At 41.5% G+C, this 24,975-nt stretch overlaps 1 protein-coding gene and 1 long non-coding RNA gene across 2 annotated transcripts in view; one reads left to right on the top strand and one right to left on the bottom strand.

Annotated features, from left to right (window-relative positions):
• The window catches only part of LOC136426933 (uncharacterized), a 70,931-nt gene extending 66,341 nt beyond the window's left edge, over positions 1-4,590 (top strand). Inside the window, exons 97-102 of the mRNA XM_066415653.1 lie at positions 69-152; positions 507-647; positions 1,325-1,432; positions 2,098-2,274; positions 2,972-3,152; positions 3,815-4,590. Of these exons, the coding sequence (XP_066271750.1) occupies positions 69-152; positions 507-647; positions 1,325-1,432; positions 2,098-2,274; positions 2,972-3,152; positions 3,815-4,059 (936 nt within the window). The 3' untranslated portion in view covers positions 4,060-4,590. The remainder of the gene's footprint in view (positions 1-68; positions 153-506; positions 648-1,324; positions 1,433-2,097; positions 2,275-2,971; positions 3,153-3,814) is intronic.
• Positions 4,591-8,555: 3,965 nt separating this feature from the next.
• LOC136428011 (uncharacterized) overlaps positions 8,556-24,975 on the bottom strand; it is a 28,996-nt gene continuing 12,576 nt past the window's right edge. Inside the window, exons 3-4 of the long non-coding RNA XR_010754562.1 lie at positions 11,184-11,243; positions 8,556-10,909 (exon numbers count right to left, since the gene is read on the bottom strand). This is a non-coding gene — a long non-coding RNA (uncharacterized lncRNA). The remainder of the gene's footprint in view (positions 10,910-11,183; positions 11,244-24,975) is intronic.

The raw sequence follows: 24,975 nt of genomic DNA, 5'->3' as shown, positions 1-24,975 counted from the left end.
TCAAGTATATGTATTATACAATGTGTTATAAGTTCTTAACAATGAATTTTGTTGGCAATATTTCGCAGATGAGCTTCTCATCCAAAACTCAGCAGCACGGACCGATACCTGTAAATTGGCGCAGAGTTGACCGACTGAATAAGGGTACACAGGTAAATGTCACAAACTTTTATTTACTTTTTAAATTGACGTGTGCGCGAATACATGTTTATGAGTTATTTAGCTTTGTTTGTAATCGCAAGGTCTTTATTGGCGGTGCAGTTGCATGCTGAAGGTCGATAGAACTACCTTGCTCGTGATCAAAGCTACTTGATAAAAACTTCAATATTTAGGTGTTTCATTTCAGTTATGGTCCCTACAAAGTGTTATTTTCTCTCAAACAATTCAGTCATCAAAAAACATTTATTACAATATTCCATACATAACAGTACATTACGGTACAAAGATAGTACAATTTGCACTTTTTCTATGTTGCTGAGTTCTACATTGGTGGACGTATATTTCAGATGACTGGTTTTAGCTCGGGCGGGCTTGTGTGGGCCCAGGATGCCGGTAAGACCCTGTGGTGGCCGGCACGCATCATCTCCACAGTGAACGGTGGAACCGCTCTCTGGGTCCGGTGGTACGGAAATGGACTGTACTCTAAGGTACGACACGACGGTTACAGATCGATATCGTTGGTTTTTGATACCCGGGCTTAATTCATAACCTTACCATAGACTGGCAATGTAGTTTAACCTTCAGTTTCCGTCTTACATGTATATTCAACCATCCCATGTTTGTATTTCAATAGCTGTTTGCTTGCAATTGGTCTATGGGCACGGTTTTGCAATAATCATTGCCCACCACCAAAGTATATCACATAAATTGTGACAACTGAAATGACGTTTCTTTGCCCTTGCGTAAATCAGGAGAATCATTCTCCTGCAAAGAAAGTGATTTCATAGTTCGTTCAACATCTGATATCTTCTGCTTTGCGACATTTCACTGAAACTGTCAGCGAGCACTCATTAATATTATAAGAGTTTGTGCTGGTTTGCATAGCCTGGTCCAAGTAATGTGTCACGCAAGCTTTCTGTAAACAAATTACGTTGTTCACGTGCTACTTTAGTTCAGTTACTCATCTGATGTAGATGATATTTGACATTGGTCACTATAGTTCCACTGATTATTACCATTTAAAATTAAGTTTTGTCCTTAAACCGCTTACAACTGACATCAATGTGATGTATACTATGAAAATGAACAATTCACGCCAACTCATAACGATACTATGGATTTCTCTTTACTTGGATATTTACCATTTGATATTTTTATGTACTAGGTTAAAGCAAAGAGAGCCCAACCGTTTACCAAGTTCGAATCGATGCATGACCGCAATGCCTACCTGACGATCCCTGCCTACAGGCGCGCCGTCAACGAGATCATGAAGGTACTGCAGACGTTTTATTCTAGTCGCATGTAGATCTCGATAGTCCAGGGTTTGTCAAGGCTAGATAGATACTAATAGCTCAATTGACAAGGAATTTTGGGATATAGGGATTAGAGAAAAAAACAGTCCGTTTTTTAAATGAGTTTGAATACATGCATACCAAATTCTGTTGCCTTTTTATTACGTACACCCCATTCCACTGGACTCTGCGACAGCACGAAGTTCATACTATATTAGATAAAGAACGAATATTTTTATGTTTTGTTCTCTATCTGACTTTTAAACCATAATTTTACATTGTTCACCACCTCCAAATCATAAAATCAAATCAAAATTAAATTCAGGCCGCAGTACGGTCGCATACCGATCGCCGTCTTGTGGAAAGAGGGCCTTAGTGCAGTGAAAAGTACCACCTAGCGGAAATTGAAATACGTGTAAAATGGTATACCGATTTTTCAAAGAAGTTATTCCTTCAGTACGAGGCAGAAACGACATCAATAAATGGAGAGTATGCTTGAAGTAACTTTTCGTTGTATTGCTAACATAGATATACATAATGAGTCATGTAGTTGACATACCTTTATAACTCACATACTGTACATAAGGAAGTTGCAGAAGCCAGACGTTTTTAAACATGTGACTCATACATATGTTTGTGGTGACAGGACGCAGATATGGAGGCTGTGGAAGCTCGGGTACTGCCATTCTACCCACCGACCATTCGGGACCCAGGAATACCCCCTAAATACGGGTTCGACAATCCTGCTTTCGGGACTGAGGACGAGTTTGCTATTCCGGCAACGTACTATCCCGTTGATTGGCGCCGCCTTCCAATGCAACAGGTTAACATTCCTTAGTATATACAACATCAGTCTTTATCGACACAACAAGAGTTCAGCAACTTTCGTAAGGTCTTCTACAACTATACAATACAAAAATACACATGGATACAAATTGATTAACCTTTTATGTACGATATGTGAATGCATATGAATCAACATGTTGAGTTTGACGTATCACTTATCCTGCTGTTTTAGACATCCATTGATATATTCACATATCTGTACACAGCAATCTCCGGAGCTCCTAGAATGTAGTGGAATTTATCTATAGGACGGAATATATCAAATTCTGTTGAGCAAGCGGAAAAACGGTTGAACAGCTTTGAGCCTTTATATATATCGCCAAGTTAAAGTGAGGTTCATATTCAATTTCATTTTTAGAAAAATGGACAAAACCTCTAGTCATTGGGGATTTTTTTATGTCTTCCGATTTCTATATTCAATTCTATAGAAAAAAAAATTATATAGATTGCAAGCTCTCTCGACGGTTCGACGAATTGCACCACGTACCTGCAAAGATGGTGTGTAAAGCCGAATGTGTGTAACGCCATTTTATTATTAATCAACAAAAGAATATACAGGACACAGAGGTGATGCACTCTAGCATGACGTTATAGCGGCTATTCAGACACTGATGAAGTTACAGACTTGAAAATGTCATTTGTTTAAGGAATTTTTATTTATTTCCCCACTTCAGTTCGCTCCAGGTGTGGTGGCTGCCCCCAACTTCGGACGGGACCGCATGTACCTACCTACTCGGGACCGCAGCCAGACCATGCCCGACCAAAGTGACTGGTTCGACACGCTAGCATCCCGTCCACTTCCACCGCAGAGGCCGTTTGCTTTCAGTACATTTGTAGATCAGGAGCGTGGATATGGTGTGTATAAAGCACATTTTCCCTTAAAATAGAATGTTCCCGCAACATCTAAGCCATGTATTCATAGTCTTGGTTACATGTAATGGTATTCGTGTACAGTGGCTGTATTCAGTTTGGACTGCTGAACGAAATAGGATCAAATGCAAAGTCTAACATGGAACAAAGTAGGTCTCTGTGTGTATGCATATTATTGCATAATCAAGTATTCATTAGCTTACTTACATGTACATGTAGATCAATCAATGTACATTTTTTTTACAATTTTAATTAAAGTGAAGACGCAATAATACACGCAGTCGTACTTGGTCTTCTTCTCCATATTCCTTGTGGATTTTGATGTACTATGTTTAGGCTTATCAGTTCAGCTGTCTTGATTTTATACAATCTCATTTGCCCATCCTGCTATCTGATCATGACTAAACCGCTAGTACATAGGTAAACCGCCAGGGGACCGCAAAATATACTCATTTTGAGGTCTCATCTACATACCAAAGATGAAGACAGTCCACCCAGACCTGAAATCAACGTTATGACACGCGAACAGACACACGAACGCTCCCGAAAACATAATACTTCTTGACGAACATAAGAACCCATGCATTATAATACACGTTGTGTTGGAGTTAGAACATACTATTAACGGCTTGTCTATTTCCACGTAGGCTCCCAGTCATCGCGCCCTGCGGGCTCCCAAACATCTCGCCGAAAGCCACGGCTGGACGAGAACACCCTGGAGGCCACCATTGACTTCACCTACAAGCCAGGGTCCACTGTCTCACAGACCGACCGATCCTCGGACACATCAGAGGAGAGCTTTCAGTACGACTTGGACGTGGACGAGATCTACTTCGATGATGACTTCTGGGAACAGTTCCCCAAAGGTCCCATGGGACAGAGTGAAGCTTAAGTTAGACTTAGTTTAGACTTGTCGGTGGGCGTAGTTTCTCTTAAGGATTTTCCTTTTAATTTCATTACAATAAGCTAGATATCATATAGGTGATTTTTCTATCTTTGTCAGAACCTGATTTCATACTTTTTATAATACGTCAACGCATCCACTTAGCTTAGAGACAGTATCATCCTTAGAACAATCAGGGGATATTTTTCAGTACAAACTTGTATGGATATTTTAGGACTACAATAATGTGTGATAGATTTGTCAATGGGCATAGTTTTTCCAACATATTTTCCTTTTGATTTCATTACTTTAATAGTTGAAGTATTACACATAAAGGTGATCTTATCATACAACATGGTAATTTTCCTATCTTTGTCAGAACTTTATACTAGCAAGCATGAGAAGTGAAAGATGGTACGGCCTTCCTTCCATCTATGTTCTTGTGCTCACGTAGTGGTACGTACACATGTAGAATTGTCAACTTCTTGGTATTGGTCGTCTTATTTCCACCTGTCAAAATAAACTCTCTCAAAAATCCCATTCATTGTTTAAGCGTTGTTTTATTTATCATTTATCCCTTCGGTATGTTCATACAGCCTCCACCAGGCCTTCCTACGTACGGGGGTAATGGATCGCAACATTCGGCAAAAGAGTAATAATTGGCCTGGAGAGTAAGGCTACGGTAATGTTACATTCCGCTGTGGGGTCGTCTGGCGTAACGGCAAGGTGTTCGGCCCAGAACCAAGAAGTCCCGAGTTCGATTCCCCCTGACGCCACCAATGTTGTGCCCTTGGGAAAGGCACTTAACACGACTTTCCTCACTTCGCCCAGGTGTATGAAAAAAAATGGGTTTGTTGTAATCTGTGCGTGGCACTGCTAATATAAGTCATAAAAACTTGAGTGCAGTGCCATGTCGTCCTTGTCTGTCAAAAACCGAAGAAGATAATGTTACATTTCTCCCTATTGCGCGTCAGGTCATTCCATTTGGTAGCCAAACTCCCGTGGCAAATATTTTAGCCCCATTAAGCCAGCGTAGCCATATTCTGGTAGAGACTAATGTTCAAATACTTGGCTCTAGATCTATTCTTCGTTTTGAAACATAGTTGAAAGAGGAGAGGGGGCTTATTGATATTCATGGCGCCCTCTTTTTTCAATCAATCAATCAATCGATCATTTTACCATTGGAAAATCATCTTAATGTTTTAATTGAGCGTGACACGGCAGAAATGAAAAACAAACATATCAAGATCTCTGGTTGAGTGACATATGTTTCTGAAATCGCCATGCGCCAGAAAGCAGTGAATTGGAAGTTGCAAAATGTGTGGCACTTTCATATCAATCACTTACTGGACCAGTTATTTATCTGTTAAATGATAATTGTTCTTCAATTGAATTATATCCCCACTATGCCAGTGTGCTTTCTGCCAATCAGTCACGGCGATATTGCGAGGAAAGTCATTATATCTCCTGGCTACGACCGCCTAGCAACCAAACATTTGACAGGTTATCCAACGAATCTAATATAGATAAGAAACTAATCTTGTGTGTTTTGTATGTTTTGTTGTCTTTTAAATCATATATTTACATCGTGTGTTTCTTATTCCAATTATAAAATCAAGAGTCACGTAAATCCAATTTTGGTCACTCCACGGTCGCTCAGCGATCGCCGTGTAGTGGAAAGCGGGCCTGAGGCACTTCCTGGGTAAGATTTATGATTCTATTCCACACAAGACAGCGGTCCATCTCATCCCATTAATCAGCTCCTTATTGGCCGTGTTTATTGCGGGTCTTCCTAAATATCTCACAATCAGCACTTTGCAGGAAACTAGTAGAAATCCCGCGGGTTTTGCCGCCGAGACGAGGCCACTCATCTGCCGTGTCATCTTCCCAGCCAGCCCTCTGCGGAGAAGAGACGTCCAAATCCCGCCTGATGACGGCCGCGGGCAAAACCATCGTTTTACACCCAGAAGTTTGACAGAAAATCCTCCCGTACTTAAGTCCTTTGATGACTTTTTATCACCTACGCGAATAAGACATCAATCGTTGATTAGCCTGCGCAAGACAACAGCACATATAGAGTAGCTGATGAGTTAAACATCATCTATCATTTATTTTTATCATTACCCCCTCACAGTGATTAAAGGAACAGATGCCTAAAACTTCTAGAAACCAAAGAAAGTCGTGAAGGGAGGATCCAGATCCAGATAGAGCAAATGGACTCAAACGCACGTGTAATGTTGTCAATAATGTCTTCATTTCGCGTATACGTAGTTTCTTACCGTACTATCTTAGACCAAGTTTTATTTGTTGACAGTCAACTTTGATAATCGATGTCCTACTTGTACACAATCCGGTGCCGTCTCAAATACGCCGCGTTGATTGAAAGCCCAACGATTTCGAGCTGGATTTCAACTTCCGGTATACCAATACACCCTTCCATGTCTAAGGTTTTAAGTTTCAAAGTTTTAACATCGCTTAGCATTAGTCAATTTTTGCTAGGGAGACATGGTTTAGAAGGACCTTCTGAACCTTATGTTCGTTTAAACATAAGTTTGGTATATTGAGTCCTCTTAAGGCCCCCATTCAACTAGACGGCGATCGCACTGCGAGCTCGCTGCGACCTACATTGTATTTGTGTAAGCCTTGAATTTTTGATTGTGATATCATGCAATAAGGTATATGACTGAAAAGACCCACAAGCGTAAACAAGGCACAAAGTGTGTTCTTTTATGTATGAAATTCGTTAACGTTGAGCACAATGTTAGATTTTAGGTCACAGCGAGGACACCGACCTAGTGGAATTACAGACCAATAGATGCTTCATAGGCAAAGTTAATGCACTGTATCCTGTTTTTACATGTCTACCCGATTCTGCATTTTGGTAATAGAGAGAGGTCAAGCCATAGACCAATGTATCAATTATGCTAGCCTCCGTTGCAGGCTCTGAACCGGCTTTTGGGGGGGCTAAATAATACACTTTTTGAAGCCAACCCGTAACTATCAGCCAACCCTGTAACTATCAGCCGGCTAGACCGGCAAAATGGTTACCGGGGTGGCTGATGGTTACGGGCTGGCTGCAAAAGGTGTATTATTCAGCCCCCATTAAGGCCGGTTCAGAGCCTGCTATGGAGGCTACAATTATGCCCACTTTCCACCAGAATGCGATCGCTGAGAGACCGCATAGTGACCAAGCTTGGATTTGTGTGACCCTTGATTTCATAATTGAAATATAATGCATGCTGTAATAGTTTGATCCAAAAGACATCAAAACACACCAAAACGTGAAAAAAAGATTTTTTCTTTATCTATGAAATTCGTTGAGCGATCTGTCAAATCTGTGGTCGCAGGCTCCAGTGAAAAGTGGCATTACGCTTCGCTGTTACAGTATGAACTTCATAGAGCTTCATAGCGAATCTTGATAACTTTTCATCGACCGCACAGGACAGGAGCATGGAAATGATTCACGTCGTTTATTACACAGAAGGTCGTGATTTATGTGAGGTGTGTGAAATTCCGCGGGGAATAGTCCATTATATCGGACAGGGAATCAGCACCAGCACTCAACATCCGATAAGGCCAGGCTATTTAATGGATCTTGGCGGGATCTTCAGCGCCCAGAAAATGAGCGGATGATATGGCCATCAATCCAAGTGCCAACTGTTTTTATAGATTGGCCTCTGGCGAGGATGACAATTTGAATGTACGCGCCGTGAGCTCTGGACCTGATAACGACGGCTGGACAACGTTTTACCGTTTGTGAGTAAAGCCAAATATGCCCAACCTGGGACTGAGCGTTATCTACGCCAAACTTCACCCTCTCTGGAATCCGTCCGTTACCATGAGAGGTCCCCTCGTACTTTAAGGAGCTATAGAACAGCTTGATTCAGCCTGGTGCGAGGAGTGCAATGGCTTGGAGTGTCTGGCCCCCTACGTTTGATGAGGGAACATTTTTGGTCAAAATGACCAGCCTGAAATGCGAGACGTTTCAGATATCATTTGAAAATAAAAAGAACAATCCACATTTCAATTAACTCTAGATCTTTCGGCATCTCTGGTACATTCTAACGTTTAAATTTCTACCTTACGGTAAGAAAAGAGCAGTTGATATCAGAATAGTATCACAGCCGCGTGCCATGCGCTTAAAAATCCAAAGGTTGCAATTTTAAAATATGTCGCTAGATGGCGCCTGCAGTCAGTGGGAAAGTAGCGACCATAAATAAAGTAGTAGATGAAAAGGAGCTGTCTAACTTGTTGGCATCTTTATTGAATTGTGTGATCTGCGATACTAGGTTAAAGCAGTACTCCATCAGAAACAGTGTATTGGGCAAAAGAAGTTGTTTACATGAACTAAAGGATTCAGATGAATACAAAAAGTATACACGTTAATTGTCGATGCAAATTACATTTACAATTGGAGACTGCATCGCTCTCCAAGATACCCATAACTCTTTATGTAGAATATATGGAAACCTTGATTGACAAAATCAGCTAGCCTGCTTTTTTCTACCAAATCTATTGCACGTCAGTCATATCATTTGTCTTTGTATCTCCTTCAGACAGAAACAAATACTGCATTCGAACTAATAAGATGTATAATGCTGTCCAGCTAAACATTCAAATTATGACAAATAACACTTTTTGCCCAATTCCAACTTTGTAATTTGCTAATGACAACGCAGCTCAAGTGAGTTTTCTTTTCCATCTTACAGAACACAATAACAAGCTGAGAAAGTATTGAACAACTGCTACAGTTACTAAATATCCAACCAACTTCTGTTTCGGGGATAACCAGCTAATGGCCAATTTTCTCTACATGGTGCCGCTCGGACATCCTAAGACGCGAAGTTGCGTGCAGAACGTAAATCCCACATTAGTCGTTAACGTCTTGATTGCGTCTTAAAGATTACGTCTATCTCAATTTATGGGCGCAGCTTGTGAAGAAAATGCCTGCTGTTGCGTAACAAACCACCTGTCCCTCACGAGTATCTTTCTGACCCGAAGACAGATCTCGTAAACTATCGAGGTTTTTGTCGATCCAGTTTCCCCAGAAGGGACCATGTGCATACCCGGGCGGAGAGAACAAAGTAGCCGGCTGCCCCTGCACTGCGCGCCGAGTGACCTGACGTGACAAGGACGGCCACCTGCTGCCATCAGTCATCGGGCTCGGACATCGGTATGCCCGGTCATCGCCGTAAGGTTCTCCGGCGCTAGGCCTGCTCCTTATTATTAAGAAATACACTCTTCTTCAATGATGCAGTTATGAATCCCTTCACGCTATCGTATAGAAACATTCTAAAGAATAGTTTAAAGCAGAAGTGTTAGAATATGGAATCGTTTAAGTGGGCGTTGTTTTCGAAAAATAATCCAGTGAAGATTATGGCATGGAAATCTGCTAAACGCACTTTTGTTGATGTTGATGTTGACATTGTCCTCGGGCAAGTCTGACCAGGTTGAACTATTTGCAAACTTGTTAGAGCCTAGAATGCCTGAAGTATCTCGGAGGAAAGGAGGTGGTGCCTTTTATCAAAGACATGACTGATCACAAGATGCTTCCATTAGGTTTTAATGTAGTATTTTCCAGAGGTTTTAATAACACGAGTGTCAGGAATTGTTTATCTTAGACGGAAAGTGACACAACAATCAAAACACCTCATTTCATTCTTGTGAAAAACAATGAAGCTAGCTCAAGTACAGATTTGATCTGAAGGTATAATAGAATGCATAGATAGATTGTATAGATAAATAAAATATAAGAATATTATCTATCAGTATGGATAGAAGCTGAAAGTCAATTGGACATTGCATATGAGTATAGCATGAAAGTGTCAAATTGCCAAGAGAAAGTTTCCAGTCACTACTTAATGCTTTCAAAGTTCCAAACTTCTGTGCAATGAAGAACGATCGGTTTCACACTGTTTCGAACCAAAAATATCCGAGTTAACGGCTCGTTGTGTGTATGGAACATTGTCAAGCGTCACATTGACAATGTTACAAGAAGAGAAGTTCTATTTAAGTTTTTTTTTTCTTTTAAGTTAGTAAGATACGCCCATGTTAAAGTTAAAGTTCACATAATAACCAATCACTTCGGCGGTCATCGCCAGACAGTACACCCCAAATAACACCATGTCAACACCTGTTTATCGAAGTCAGGAGTTCTTCTATCTATTTGTTTGTCTGTATGTCTGTCTGTCTGTGTCTTCCTCTCTCTTTTTCTGTCTGTTTTTTTTCGTTTATACCACCCTTTTCTCACAGAATCGTACACTATAAAAACTCACATGTGCTTGTACTAGTGTTTATCTAAAATACCTGATTTCTGAATCTAAGTAGAATATCTTCCTCCTTGCTATCTGTTTTTCTAACGCTGAAGGTTCTTCGTGGATACGACCGAGGCAATGTTTACAAACATTACTATTGTCTCCATGACTATCATAAGACCACACCACTTGTAAGGTTTTGCTACTTTTCTTATCTGAAAAAGAAGCAAGCAGTCATATTTCCTAGCAACCCCTTTAGGGATTCTCGCTAAAGTAAGCTTTAAAACACATTAGAGGGGTATTAGCACTGATAACCCATGTTTGTCTTGCGGCATTTCTCGTTTAAGCGAAAGGATTAAATGTCTTGAAAATTCTGATACAGGTCCGATCGATAAAATTCCTTTTCCCTGTTATTCTGAATAGTGTTCACTTTGTAGAGCACAATCTTCCAGAAATTATCCTTGCATACTTTCCGTTGGGAGGAAAACATTTTAAGTAGCCACAAAGGTACATCGGGCGCATACAGCCTTGCACGGTTGGGGGAGGGGAGGGGTGCATGCCTTGTTCCTAACGAGTGCCAAACCGTCAGTAGATGGACTCATCATCTGAAAAAGATTGGATATTATTATATGAATAACGATAACAGTTCGAAACAAAACAGCAAATACAGTTCAGTCATACAGAATCATCATCATCATCTATCGGCCTATATGCTTCATCAGTCATACAGAATACATATTCACGTTGCCCATCTACTGTCGCTGTATATTTACCACACAAGTGGTGCGTAACATAGAACCTAGAACGTGTTCATAATCAAAGAGAAACTTTGATTGTTGTATTTAAGAATTCCATCGACGATGTCATTCGTAATCTCACCTGGTACCAACAGGTGTGTCACTGTTCGTACCAAGCAGATGTGCGTGTTGTTTTGATGCACTGTGAATAAAGAACGTGTTTACAAATTAAACGTGGATACAACACAAACGTATCAAGAACACATTTTTTTCTTTCAAAACAGGCTTATGCCTTCATAGTCCCCTCCCAGCATGTTGTATGCATACTGTGTGCCTTCGAGAAGTGCTTCAAAGCTGTTGACCTCTAATATTGCTTACATGACTTGCAGTGGACCTCTACCTTTATGATCTATCTATCCCCCGTCTGCCAGGACAGAGAATAGGGACTAATAAAGAACTGGAGTGGGCTTATCTTGATTACCATCGTCATGAAATGATGGCCGGACCACAAACCTTCATAATGTCCTACGTGAGCGATTATGGAGATGTCCGCCTGCGGCTGTGCTAGTGCGCATATCAATAAATACGGATAGCCGAGAGGGGAGGGAGGGAGATACGGAACAGTGGAACGGTTACTGAGCATGGAATAAAACTGTACTTTATATTAGTAACGTATACATTCTCCGTATATACTTAGCCACGTATATACTTTCCGTATATAGTATTCATTTATACTACGCATACACTTTTCGCTTATACTATGTATATAGACTTTTCGTATGATAGTATACTAGGTATATGCGTTTGGTATATGTTACATGTACGTATAGATCAAGACTTGACGTATGTGATAGATATAGACTTTCCGTATATGCTACAAATAGACTTTCGTGCTACGCTCGTACGTATTTGCTATTCTCAGTTGTCTATTCCGTATGTAATGATACGTATTTGTTGTCAAATTTCATTTGTTCATCAAATGTGTACACATGCATTTGAGTGTTGGCACTAGACAGATCTAAATATCAGTTGCAAACACAACAATGTTGGGCTGTTGTTGTTTTTTGTAGGTAAACTGTACGTATACGCATTACCTTACATTCTCAACGTACAACTGCACTGTCTTTAAAAACAAAGTGACGCGTTAAGATGTCCTATTGCTCTACGAAATAGCTGGTATCGTTATTCAAGGGTCTGAAATTACTACAACTGTACAGATTGATGGTATAAGAACAATGGGGTAAAGCAACACAAATCTGCCTCTATTCAAACTAGCCTCTACCAGGCTCCAGAGGTGACTGGAAAGAGTAGAAATTGGCCAAATAGACAGAAAAACGTGCAAGAGGAGTTAGTTTGCTATAGGGGTACAGTTTGCGGCAAATTTGACCCTCTCTCCGTAGCCGACTCCCTTAGCATACTATTCACTCTATTTGGCCAATTTCTACTTTTTTCCACCAGCCCGCGGAGCCTGGTAGAGGCTACATTCAAACAACCAAACACACACATTCCTAACTACACACGTTACAACACAGGCAAACTGTGGAACGTGCAAGTGCACCGTGGCGCCAGTGGGTCTTAGCCGCACCTGAACAACATCTTGCACAGACGCCCGGAGGCACATCGCCTACAGAACATCCTGCGCAGTACCAACGATACATCAAACGTGAACAACTGTTACAGTACGCGCGAGGGATAGAAGGCTGTTTACCTGTATAATGTAACAGTTTGTTGAGCGACCATCTGTGCAGAAATTCCCAGTATAGTTATATTTTCGTGTTACGGTCGCTAAGAGGGTTCGCCATCCCTTTACCAACATGGTAAAAGGCATATTGCCTCTCTTTCACAGACCGAGACGCCAAAATGATAGACTCTTTCCTTGCAGCAGCCAACACGGAAAAAAGTGTACGCACAAAAACTGCAACTATTATTTCACTATTCAACTAAGAAGAATAAAAACTTATATGGCTTCAGCTGTAAAAAAAAGTAAAGACTTTTAAGGTTTATGCTAGTTTTGTACAGTTTCCTTGTTTCCTTGTAGAAATAAATCCCCCACATGAGGAAAGTTTGTCATATCTACTAGCATGATGAAAGATACTTGGAATTTAGGATGCAAATTGCATTAGTGAGATGTTAGTATGACACAAAGGGTGACGTGGTGACGGCAGTGTCCGATATGGTGGAATCATGGAATGATGAAGATCTGAGACCGGTGAGGAGATTTTATCCTTTGACAAGCGGCAAAAATGATTGTAGTTAGCTTCATATTCATGGAGAGAGTTATCTAATCATATCTGTTGAATGTATACATCATTTCGGTGAGTGTGTGTTTGTGTGTGTGTGTGTTTGTTTGTGTGTGTGTGTGTGTGTGTGTGTGTGTGTGTGTGTGTGTGTGTGTGTGTGTGTGTGTGCGTTTATGTGTATGTGTATGTTTATGTGTGTGTACACTTCTGTGAGTGTTCAGACAAAGATGCACACAGACAGAAACTTACAGAGGGAGAGAAACTGGTATCTAGTTCAAACACCAAAATCAAATGATTTTTTTGTGCCTTCCCTATGCCCCTTTGACATTTTGCTTTCGGAACATTTCAACCAACTGATTTGGAGTACAAGTCCGAAGCAATTCAAACTGGATGTTAGACCAAATGAGTTTAGTCTATTCAAACTATCCCTGAGGAATTATCAGCGGCCCAAAGAGAGTATCCCGTACGGGCGGGGATCAACTTCCTCCCGAGCGCGCTGACCCCGCCGTGCCCTGGTAGCAGGAGGGTCGTGTAAACTCCCCGCCCACACAGTTCATAATAGCACTAATGCGCACCAGCAGAAAATCATTCTCATGTGGATACGCATATCCCTGTCATTACCATAGCTATCATTTGTCATATCCGAGCCTAAAAAGCTGCTCATATTCCGAAAATTTATAACTGTAGTATAATATTTTGGAACATAAAACAGTACGGATGTCGAATCGCAATTCATCCATTGTTGGATGTTACAAGTTTCACCAAACAGAGGCTGTCTTTCGGGTAAGAGAAAAGAAAAATGTGCCATTGCTTGTGTTTTATCGATTAATCTTAAATCCGGGATTTAAATGATTAATAGTATCTGTGCGGATTTTTAGGGAAGTATGCGGCGTTTTATTTGAGCTTAGTGTTCCTCCAGCCGCCTTTGATAGCCAAGACTTTAAAGCCGCGAAGGGATAAGATTGCTTTGATGATCCTTTGGAGGTTTGATATGTGTTTGTTAAAGCGATCCTTTCTTGCTACAGGGTGTATTTCACACTTCACATCAGAGTACCTGCCAAATACGACGAGTAGGAATCAAATTTGCACCGGGCGCACACTTGATTGACTGTACTGTAACATCATTTACTCAATTTGCGGAAGCCCTTGACAACTCCAAAGACAAAGCCGCCCACAAGATCTTTGAACTTCTCTCTACTTTCCACCGGAGAAAGAACGGTTGGGAAGAACGCAGAAAATGCTCCTTAATTTTGATAAGGCGACAGCCATAGGCTGGGTCTGAAATTGGCAGTAATCGTTTGGTAACTGAGCTGTCGCCCCCAGAGTCTGGAAGGAAAAACACCCACAAATGGAGCTCTCACGCCCTCCACCGCCCCACACGACCTCCTAGGCATTAGCCGGGTTTACAGTTAAGGCGGCTGAGGGGAACGCGTCAGACCTCATCAGTGTTAAGTCGGGCGGGCTCCGCCAAGGCCAGCGCCGACAGAACGGTTTGCAAATTACCCCTACATTTTCCTCCCTACTCTGCGATATACGGGGAAGCCGAAACATTTCGCCTCGGGTTTTCTGGGCTCTTTGGGTTTCAAAGTGCGGGTCGTGGCGAGCGACCTAACATGGGAGTCAGACACAGGGGCTGACAATTTCTGACAGTTCCGATGAGCTCTCTGGTGACGGAGTGAAGTTGATGTATTCCCAATCAATGCGCGGAGGTATCAAGTTATGGCCACGTCGCCATGTCTTCCGTACATGGAGTCATTGACCAAGTCTGCCAGCCCGCCACATAACAGTTTCTGTGTGAGTCTTTGTAATTAAGGCCACCTGATGCTGTCTCCAACAAGAAACCCACACCACCGTACGGTACAGCTGGAATACAGAGTCAAGCTAAAGTTCAAATGAATATAGACATTCCTTTCCTAACTCTAAACAATCTGGGGAATTCTCACTCATGCCTCGGTTAGAAAAAGGGGCAATCTGAACCACTTTGTACGGCTTTGCACTGCATCAATGTGTAGCGGCGACTGAAAATGAAATACACAAACAGTTTTGGAAGCTAAAGCTATTAACCAAATTCTGTACGTCCAAACATATTCATTTCATTTTTCAAATGGTCATGGTAACGTCCACCCCAAAATAAATCTAACATAGTCAGGTCAGAACATAACCAATACACAACCAAGTTAACAAATACAAAAACACAATGAAAACAACATCACCAAACCATACCTAGGATGGAAACAAAGATGATATATATTAGATATTGATCCCCCAGATTTGCAAATTGCAGGAAAACATAACTGAAAACAATAAAGGACAGTGCAACAGTGTGCATACCATTTATTTGTTACCTTTGTTAGAATTCTAGGACATACTAATATTGGATGCCTGGTTAATTTCTTTTGTTTGAAAGGATACAAACAGCATTTTACTTTGAATCAAAACATCATGTCATGTTACAAAAACAGTCAGATGTTCAGACCCGTTAATCGGGGGCAAGGTCATTATCACTGCTTGTGTCGAGATCAAGGTCATGACCTTCCCCTGTGTTAAGCCCTGGGTCATCATTGTCCCTTTTTTAATCTAATTAATCCTTTCCTGAAAGTGATAATGTAGATTAAACACACACCAGGAGCAGGTGTAGCAGACAGTTCAGCCATAACATGTCCAGTCTCATTTGGGCTGACAAAGATAGTGTTAGGGCCCCTTTCCACTAGACGGCGATCGTTCAGCGACCGCACAGCGACCGTACAACACCCAAATTTGGATCTGTGTGACCCTTGCTTTCATAACTGTAATGTAATGCAAGATATACAAGCATGATTTAAAAGGCAACGAAACACACAAAACGTTTTAGAAAATCGTCATTTTTCTCAGTAAAATTCTTTAAGCGTTCTGTCAAATGTTTCGGTCGCTCAGTGGTCGCAGCGCGGTAGCAACCTCCAGTGGAAAGAGGACGTTTTGTTTATATTGTAGAAACTCTGCTTTATATTGTACTTTGCAGATACAGCACTATACGAGATTAAAAAAGAGATGTTTCAGTGATGGTCTATACATATTGATATAAATTTAACATTGTTGCGAAACCGAACATCATTTTTCCGACATAAACATAAAAACTAGCAATGATTATAGTGGACTTGACTTGTTTTTTTTTCTTGGCCAACATTCATGTATTACATTGCTATTCCGTCTCGCCAGATTTGCTGTCAGATTTGGCGTGGCGTTGTGGTTGTTTGATTGAGAGGGGCCCACGCGAACAGGCGCGCCGGCAGCCGAGCGACCTTCGCCCGCCGCGTCTCACGTTCCTCACCTCTCCATCATTTTCGCACACTTGTCAAGACCGATTTCCCCCATGAAAGAAGAGAGCAATTTCCCGTCGCTAGCCCGGGGTAGCTGGCGGTGGATGGGGCTGCAGAAAAGGCGCCGTGAGCCATCCTGAGATCCGTGAAAAGCTACCCAGGTATTAAATACGGACACACTTATTACATGGCCATTACACTGGGTTAGAACACATGCGGTCCCGTGCAACACATGTCGACTTGTTTGAAAGCACCACCTCACAATTGTTGCCTTTTTCTCGACCCAACAACTGCAAGCGAGCTGTATATGATAAAGCTTCCTTTACAGACAACTACAGAGTATGGCAGCTAGCTTCTCTTGTCCGTCTTTTTCCCTCTACACAACTGTCAGTCTTTAAAATTGTAGCTAGGCCATTGTCTGTCCGCTTGTTTGAAAGCACCACCTCACAATTGTTGCTGTTCTTTCGACTAAACTATTACAAGCAAACTGTACTTAATATGACAAACCCTTGTTTACCTACAACCACGGAATATGCCAGCCTCTCTTGTCCGTCTTGTTACTTTTCTCTACACCACTGTTAGTCCTTAGAATTGTAGCTAGGTCATTGTCTGTTCTGCAGTTAGATGGTTTCAAACACTGTCACCTGTTAACATCCAAAAGAGCAAACCACTACAGGCAATACTGTAGTCTAATGTGGAACTAGACTCACGTTTAAATTGTGTATTTATGATTCAGTGTTTACCACTTTACTGTATTGTCCACTTTTTGTTTTTCCACTTTGTCGGCTATTTTTGCCTGATATCTATGAACTACTACTACTACTACTATCACAGTTTTGTGTGTAATTGACACCTAACACGTGCATACAGCGGGATTCGCACGTGTAACTTGCCATACTTACAGAGTTAGGTTTGACTGTTTTGAGTCAGAAATTTACGGTAACCTTTTTGACCACATTTTCATATTGACATCATAGAGGCCCTGTAATCTACATTACGGTTGTAACGTTAGAAGTAATCTGTCCTATTTGGAAAGGATGATGAAGGAAGTGTATTTCCTGTATGTGACCTGCTGTGTTAGAGAATCCATGAGTAGCTTGTCAACATTTGACCGACAACTTTGTAAAACTTCTGTTCAAAATTGACCCAATTAAAACGCCGTGGGGCAATGTGACAACAGAGCATGTCAAACTCACATATATGATGATTTATTTTAGTACACAAAATACACATCCATTTCAGGTCATAGTCTTGTCTCACCGTAACAATTCAACCGACAAGAAAGTGTACACAGTCAAAAGATGAATAGGCCTAAAACATGTCAACCTTGAAGGAGTGGCAGACAGGGGAGCCTTCTTATGGCGGTCATTAAAATTTTACTTACTTCTAATGGTATAGGCGCTACACATTGATTAAATTAGTTCAGGCTGTTTTGTGTCAGGACCTATTATTTGCTAAAGTTTGGTACTAATACTTCAACTGATAAAGACTGTACAGTACTGTTACCTTCATGATCGCAAAATACACCAAAAATCAATTCATACGACATCTAGACTGAGGCTATAATATCAAAACAATAGCCTAATGTCACGACGGCGTCAATCATAGGATATGTACCGCCACATAAGTTGTACAACAAAAAAGCTTTCGACACAAATGGTGACAGAATTTTGAAGTGTCAAAATGCACAATAAGGATGTAGAAAAATGTAATGATAACTCTATTAATTGCTCCTGTTTCTTTATCAAATCTTAATACAGTATCTACACATATACAAAACAAATATAAACGAGCTTTAAATACGTGGGTTTTAGAAAATATTCACGTGCCAAACGTTGTGATTTGCTGTATTTTCTGTGTTTTTTGGTGTTTCTTCACTCTGTCAACTGTTTTATTTACTTTTTTTGCATAGGTGTTTTTGGACATTTTGTTTTCACATCTGTTTGAAGAGAAAGATATTGCAATTATAGGAAACTATCGACCCTGACTTGACTGAATTGTTTGTTATCCGAAATCTGTTTACTTTATTCCTGAGTTAATTTCATTATAAAGCTAAAGTTTCAACGTGTTGTCAATCAAAACTCATGCTGAAGAATTTAAAGAAGCTTGGCTTATCATTCACCTGAAGTAATTCTGCTAGGTCATTTTTGAGACGGGAAGCACAAAGTTAGCATTATTCTGGAATTTTGAGCTAGTTGTATTTTTGATCGTCTGAGAGAAAAAAAGCAAAATTGATAGCTGATAAACCTAAACCAAAATATGTAAAAAATATGAGACAAGGATGAACCACGCCCTTTCTGTCACGGTGTTGCATTTCGTCCCTTCTTTCTAACCGCTACAAACACATATTCCTAACCACCGGATATCAGTGGCTTGAGTTGTGTATCGAATAACATCATTATTGATTCTACTCATTTATAGGTCATATCGGATAGGTTAGAAATAATTTCCGATCCAGCAAAGCAATTCTACGTGTATGGAATATCTTTTTCAAATTTTAGGACCTAGCAGAAACACGTGTATAAAATCACCTACAAAATGAGACCTAGAGTCTCGAAACAATTTTCAAATAAAGCTGATAATCTTATAATAAATTCATAATGCTCGAGGTGTAACCTTTTTGTAGGTGATTATGCTGTTTACTCCAGCTGTCGTCCTATCGACCTGTCAATCATAATTTATACCTCCCTGTTCAGCCGCCTTATGATGCTGCACCGCCCCGTGCGCCTATCAGACAGTATCTAACAGACTATACAGAAATCAGTCTGACAGAGGAGTTGCCGTTCTGTTAAAAGAATTACGAACTAAACAAGGATGTTTCTACATAGCGGTAAGCGATATGAGATTGTGGACACGCTTGCATTGTTCTCTTCGGGGTCGAATTTGAACCCTTGTCCGGGGGCGTCTTGATAATTACATATAAAACAAATAAACAGTATTCAAGCTGTATTTGATTTGATATGCGAGGTAGAGAGGAAATTTGGAAATTCCATCGTGCCATTTTCGATTTTTCAAGAGAATATCTTCTTTCCGCTGTTGTCTGATTTCAGGCCCGCGCTACGTTTGATGGCTCGTGGATAGAATCCAATATTTTCCTGTCACTGATTACAATTTACCTGCAACGTACAAGAACTAAAATGCAATGAAGAGTCTGCTTGAGCTAGTTGGATGTAGACCAAAAATATCCTATCCCTCCATTACAGATGATGAGTGATATTTCGTTCAAAGGCATGGCTCTACGGATACGTAATTCCTGCCCATATGATGTGGAAGATTTTCCCCGGTGCGCAAGGATCTCAGAACGTTACGTGCAGCAGAATTACGTACCTCACCTAGTCCTGAACACGGTGGAAATCCATTTGCCGCAAACAGCCATCACTCACAAAAAAAGCATGAAAAGAAATAATCCGCCGATATGATCCGGTCCTCTGTGTGCATATCCCAGCGAAGATGCGGCCTTCTATCATCTGAAGACGGCCGCGCCGCGTCACACACACAACCCGCGCGCACCACCGCCCGCCCGACAAAGCATCTGTTCCCCTTGCCTTCTTTATTGCTGAGAAAAGCTGTGAACGTTAACATATTTCCGTTTCCTTGGTAATTAGCCGGGAGTTATATGATGATGATTTTTCAGCTGATGAGGGAGAACGATAGAAACGGACGGGAGCGTTCTCCCCGAGAGAAAAGCTGGCGGGCCCGTGAGCGTATCTGTTAGCAGAGAAGGGGGGAGAGATGGAATATCAGAAGCCAAAAGGCACCAGTAAAGAAAAAACGCTTCTGGCAAAAAAGGGAAAGAAAAACCCCAAATCTAATTCCTTATGTTCTTTTCACTAAGAATCCATAGACGAAGTTATCTGTGGTCTCTGTTTGTCTTCAAAGTCTCCGGTTTTCAATCTAAGTTCGAAGAGATGAGAGACGGCCCAATATTCGGGAGGCAGTGAAGCTTGCAAAAGTGCATTCTGCGCAAAGCGGCTTTTCGCGTTATCGAACTGGGCCGTGAAGGCAATATAGCTTCGGGCCATGTAGTGCCGTAATCTATGGCAAATGAGTGGAGGGAAATAAATATTCGTTTCACATGTCAATAAATGAACAAAGTTCGTCGAAAAAAGGGATTATTACTTGAATTTGATGGAAACGGGCGGCTTTGATGGGCCGGAGATACCAAAGGGCGTTATATGGACGTTAATGCCTAGAGACAAGTAAAGTCTACTTTCTTCGTGATCTAAGCGAAATCCTCGGCTGAAAATGTAGATCAATCATCCATGTATCGGGAGCAGCCGATTCCAAAACTCTCCCGAGTTCCAAAGGGTTTAATTTTTCACGCAGGAGACGGGGCATGATGGACAGCGTAGGCCGATTTTGATAAGCCCTGTCTGCGAGAAAAATGTGTATATTTATTCCTGGGTGATTGCAACGAAAAGGGAAAGCGCCTTGCCGGGATTGTCGGGTTCGGACTTTATTGAAGAAGTGATCAAAAGTGGGGGAAGCTGCCTCTGGGCGACGGTGATTATCATTGGAATCCCTCAAATGTATCTTAATACCTTCCCCGCAATCTGAAGTGCCAATTGCGCCGGGAGCACTTCAACTCCCGACATTAAACCTGTGTTTTAGACGTGACACCGGCGTCATTACTGCTCCACTGAGGCCTTCTCTGATGCTCTCTCCATCACAGGGGTTCGCACAAAACCCCGACAACTCTTCACTTGGTGCGCTTTATTTATATCCCAGGTCAGAGGGCGGCCGCTACTGCATCTCCCGCAAAATAACGGAGGACGATTTGGCGGAGACACAAATTACTAAGGGAGTGATTCAGGAGACGCCATCGCACATAAAGGAGCGAGATATTTTTGTCCCTAAGCGATAAGCAACTTTCTTCGAATCTCTTGCCCTGATCTTTTTGAAGTTCAGAAGGACTACGGAGCAGAGAGGGGAGCTAGGGGATGTAGCGGTAGCTTCATCCTTTAACGAGGTGGTTGTCTGTAGCGTATCAAGGTGTGGAGTGGTAGCAGCACGTGGGGCTTTACGGGGACAGGGACGGTGTGTTTAACGCTATCATCACACGAATGTCCCAGGGCTGGCGAGAAAGCCACCATCATGGCTGGGAAAAAAGTGATCTTTCGAAAACGTTTGTTTGAGAAACTTCTGCTAGCAGTTTGGCCAAATTTTCAATTTTATCACTTGCGTGTTCATTTTGAATCTAATAATCAAAGACAAATTTTGGATCATTTTTGCGTTGATATTCTTCAACCGCATATACTGCCTTGTAGGTCGAAGTGCAAAGACTTGATATCTAATTGCAACGAAATGTTCAATACTGTCTACAGTTAGTCAACATTGTCAACATTAGTCAACATTCTAATAGTAAACCCGTTAACACCACTTTGTCCTTTGGTGATGTTCTTTCGCTTTTATTTTGAAGACTTGTTGCTGTTTTAACGGCACTGATCTTGCCAATGCATCCTCATCTTAGGGACTTATGCCCCTTTCCACCAGTCGGCGATCGCGCTACGACCTCACCGCGACCTAAATTGGAGTTGTGTAACTCTTGACTTTATAATTGGAATATCGTGCGTGTAAAAGTTTGACGCAAAAGATAACAAAACATACAAAGCATTAAAAAATTATTTCTATGAAATTCCCTGAGCGCTCTGTCAAATCGCTTGGGCGAGGTCGCAGCAAGGTCGGTGTGGGTAAATGATATAATAGTCACACGAAGCCTTCTTTTGCATTCTTTAATAGCTTCCGTTGCAGTCTTTCCTACTAGCGATTTTTTAGAGATTTTTTTTTTTTTTTTGTGGGGGGTGTATCTGCTTGGGAAATCGCTTGTGGGAAGGACTGCAACGGAGGCTAATATCTAAGTCGTTGTTGAGAACAATATATGTGAAAAATCACTTATAAATCAATACATTGCAGTTTGATATGAGTTTGGGGTGGGTCACAAAGCGTTAGAAATGTATTTATTGAAATCGCCGTGAGCTCTCAACTCGCAGCGCGGTCGCAGCCAGGTCGCTGCCCTGATTGGAATAGGGGTGTTAGCCAGACCCCTTCCCCACACACTTCCACACCTTTCACTTTCTACTATCACCCGGCCCTAGTTTGCTAGTCACCTGTGGATAGAGCGACCTTTGTTAAACAGATGTATCAGATGCTCACCGACTGGTTGAAGGCTTTGTTTCCGTGGCCTGTCCGCGCGTGTGCGTGAGACCCACGTTCACTAATGATGGAGAACGCTGCGCGGTCCACTATGGGACTAATTGGACCCCTTTTGACAAGTTGGGAAGTGTAATACGAGTCCCTTTCATAATGAAAGCCCCTCGCTTCCTACAAGGCCCACGTTATAAGAAGAGCCTGATGCTAATACACACGAGTTAGCCGAGGGGGTCTATGTGAATGTGCCACGCGGGACGGGGGACGAAAGAGGCCGAGCGGAGTCCAGACCCGCAAGCCCTTCCGGCTACTGCGGCGCTCGGCGGCACCGGCACTTCCAAGCGGCAATTTAATATATCTCCTGACACATGCATTAGATTTTTCATATTACTGCCCGATAACTCGGAATATCAAAGTCATAATCTATCATTGATTAGTTTGTGGAGTGGATCTAGTGCCATTTTTCACGGTGGAAGGTACTCTTTCAACTAGGCCGCGCACGCGGACGTGGTCAGAATTCTAACAGCCAGAAGGGGCGGACTGTATCGGCGGATTTCGAGACACTCAAATGTGTAAATCTAACGGCTGAGTGATGTATAATGTTCATCGGATAAGCTAACCGTACTCAAATAGTTACAAGAACTGAATTATAAAATTAGTTCCCTAGCCTGCCACACTTTCTTCTCATTTTTAGGCGGAAACACAAATGACAACATACGCGTCAAAAATGAAAAATGTCCAAATCGATGGGCTTTTTGTTTCATGTTTGCCTTCACTAAAAGGAAACATATTGTTTTTCCCCGCTTCTTCTTCTTCTCCAAACAAATAAGGTCAATGACCTGGATCAAACGACTGTCACCTTGGTTACTAGGTCTAAGTGACAGGACAGGGGCTAATCCCCGTGTATATATGAATGAATGAATGAATGAATGAACTTTATTGCTCGACAATCGTACATGGCACAATATATATGAATGTGTTAGAGTAAGAATGAACAGAGAAGTAGTTAGTCATGCTTATTTTTGCTTTGAAATGTTGCTTTTCAAGTTTCCACCTACTTTTGAATCGTCCCCACCACTTTTCTCGAAGAGGGCAAGACAAATGTGTTTGTTTGTATTACATACTCGGTACATTCACCTGAGTAAAGTGAGAATATTTGTGTAAAGTGCCTCTCCCAAGGGCACAACGTCAACGGACAAGTCAGGGGACTCCGGATTCGAACCAAGGACTTCTGAGTTCTGCGACACCAACACGGCTAAGACTTCATTACAAAAACACTGACCAGTCCTGAAACAGAATACAAGCCGACGTAGAACATAAATACATGTATTGTGAGGTGCGACCAAAAAATACTGTGTCTTCGAGCATGGTGTAAAATGCGTCATACGTCCATCTTCAAAGTTCCTCTCATGTTCTCAGTCGAACGGATGAAAATAAAGCAGCCACGACAGTCTTTTAGCCTGGAGCAAAGCGTCGGCGTGCTTCCGCTAATATACTTATTACCAATGCTGCGCCTCTTCTGAAGTGCCGACGTTTGGCTTTATTGATACTTAATTATCAAAAGATATCTGGTAGAAAGACGCAGAGCAGAATCCGGAGCTCGAGTCTCAAATGAAACCAAAGGCTGGAGATGTTTGATGAGCCGAGGGTCCTGTTTCGAAGACACGGCGGGGGTTCTTCACTTTCATACCTTTCTGAGTAATTAGAGAAAGATTCTTTTTTGAAATATGAGGTTGCCGTTACGTCCTGCGGAGCGTGTTATTTGATATTACCTTATTAACTCAAAGATGTCTGAAGAGCCGATCATCAAAGAAGATGAACCTCTCTTTCATCCGACGAAAGGTGTTTTGGAAGTCACTAGAACTTATTTGACTAGATAACATGTACGAATTGGTGAGTGAGCGTGTTTTTCGAAATGTGATCTAAGGTGTGTACAAAAAATAGTAGAAGAAGTTTAGATAAATGATGGACATTGATTTTAAAAATTGTTTCAAGAAAAATATGTTCTCACGCACAAGATAAATGATCTGATGAAGGTGGAATAATGTTTATCTGCGAGTGTTTATCTAAGATGGACAACAATGGACAGACAAAATTCGTCATTTTGGAATACTTTCTTCACTCACCATAGATTGTATGAGATCTCATTAATTTAGAATACTTATAAATTAGTAGTCTAAACTATTTACATATCATTCATAATAAAAGGAACCATTTAGACTGACACTCGTGGTAATCTAGTAGTTAGTTC

This window comes from Branchiostoma lanceolatum, chromosome 2 (genome assembly GCF_035083965.1).
Source record: "Branchiostoma lanceolatum isolate klBraLanc5 chromosome 2, klBraLanc5.hap2, whole genome shotgun sequence".
NCBI lineage: Eukaryota > Metazoa > Chordata > Leptocardii > Amphioxiformes > Branchiostomatidae > Branchiostoma > Branchiostoma lanceolatum.
Note: the sequence above shows the minus strand (reverse complement) of the source record. Positions and strands in the feature narration are given on the sequence as shown.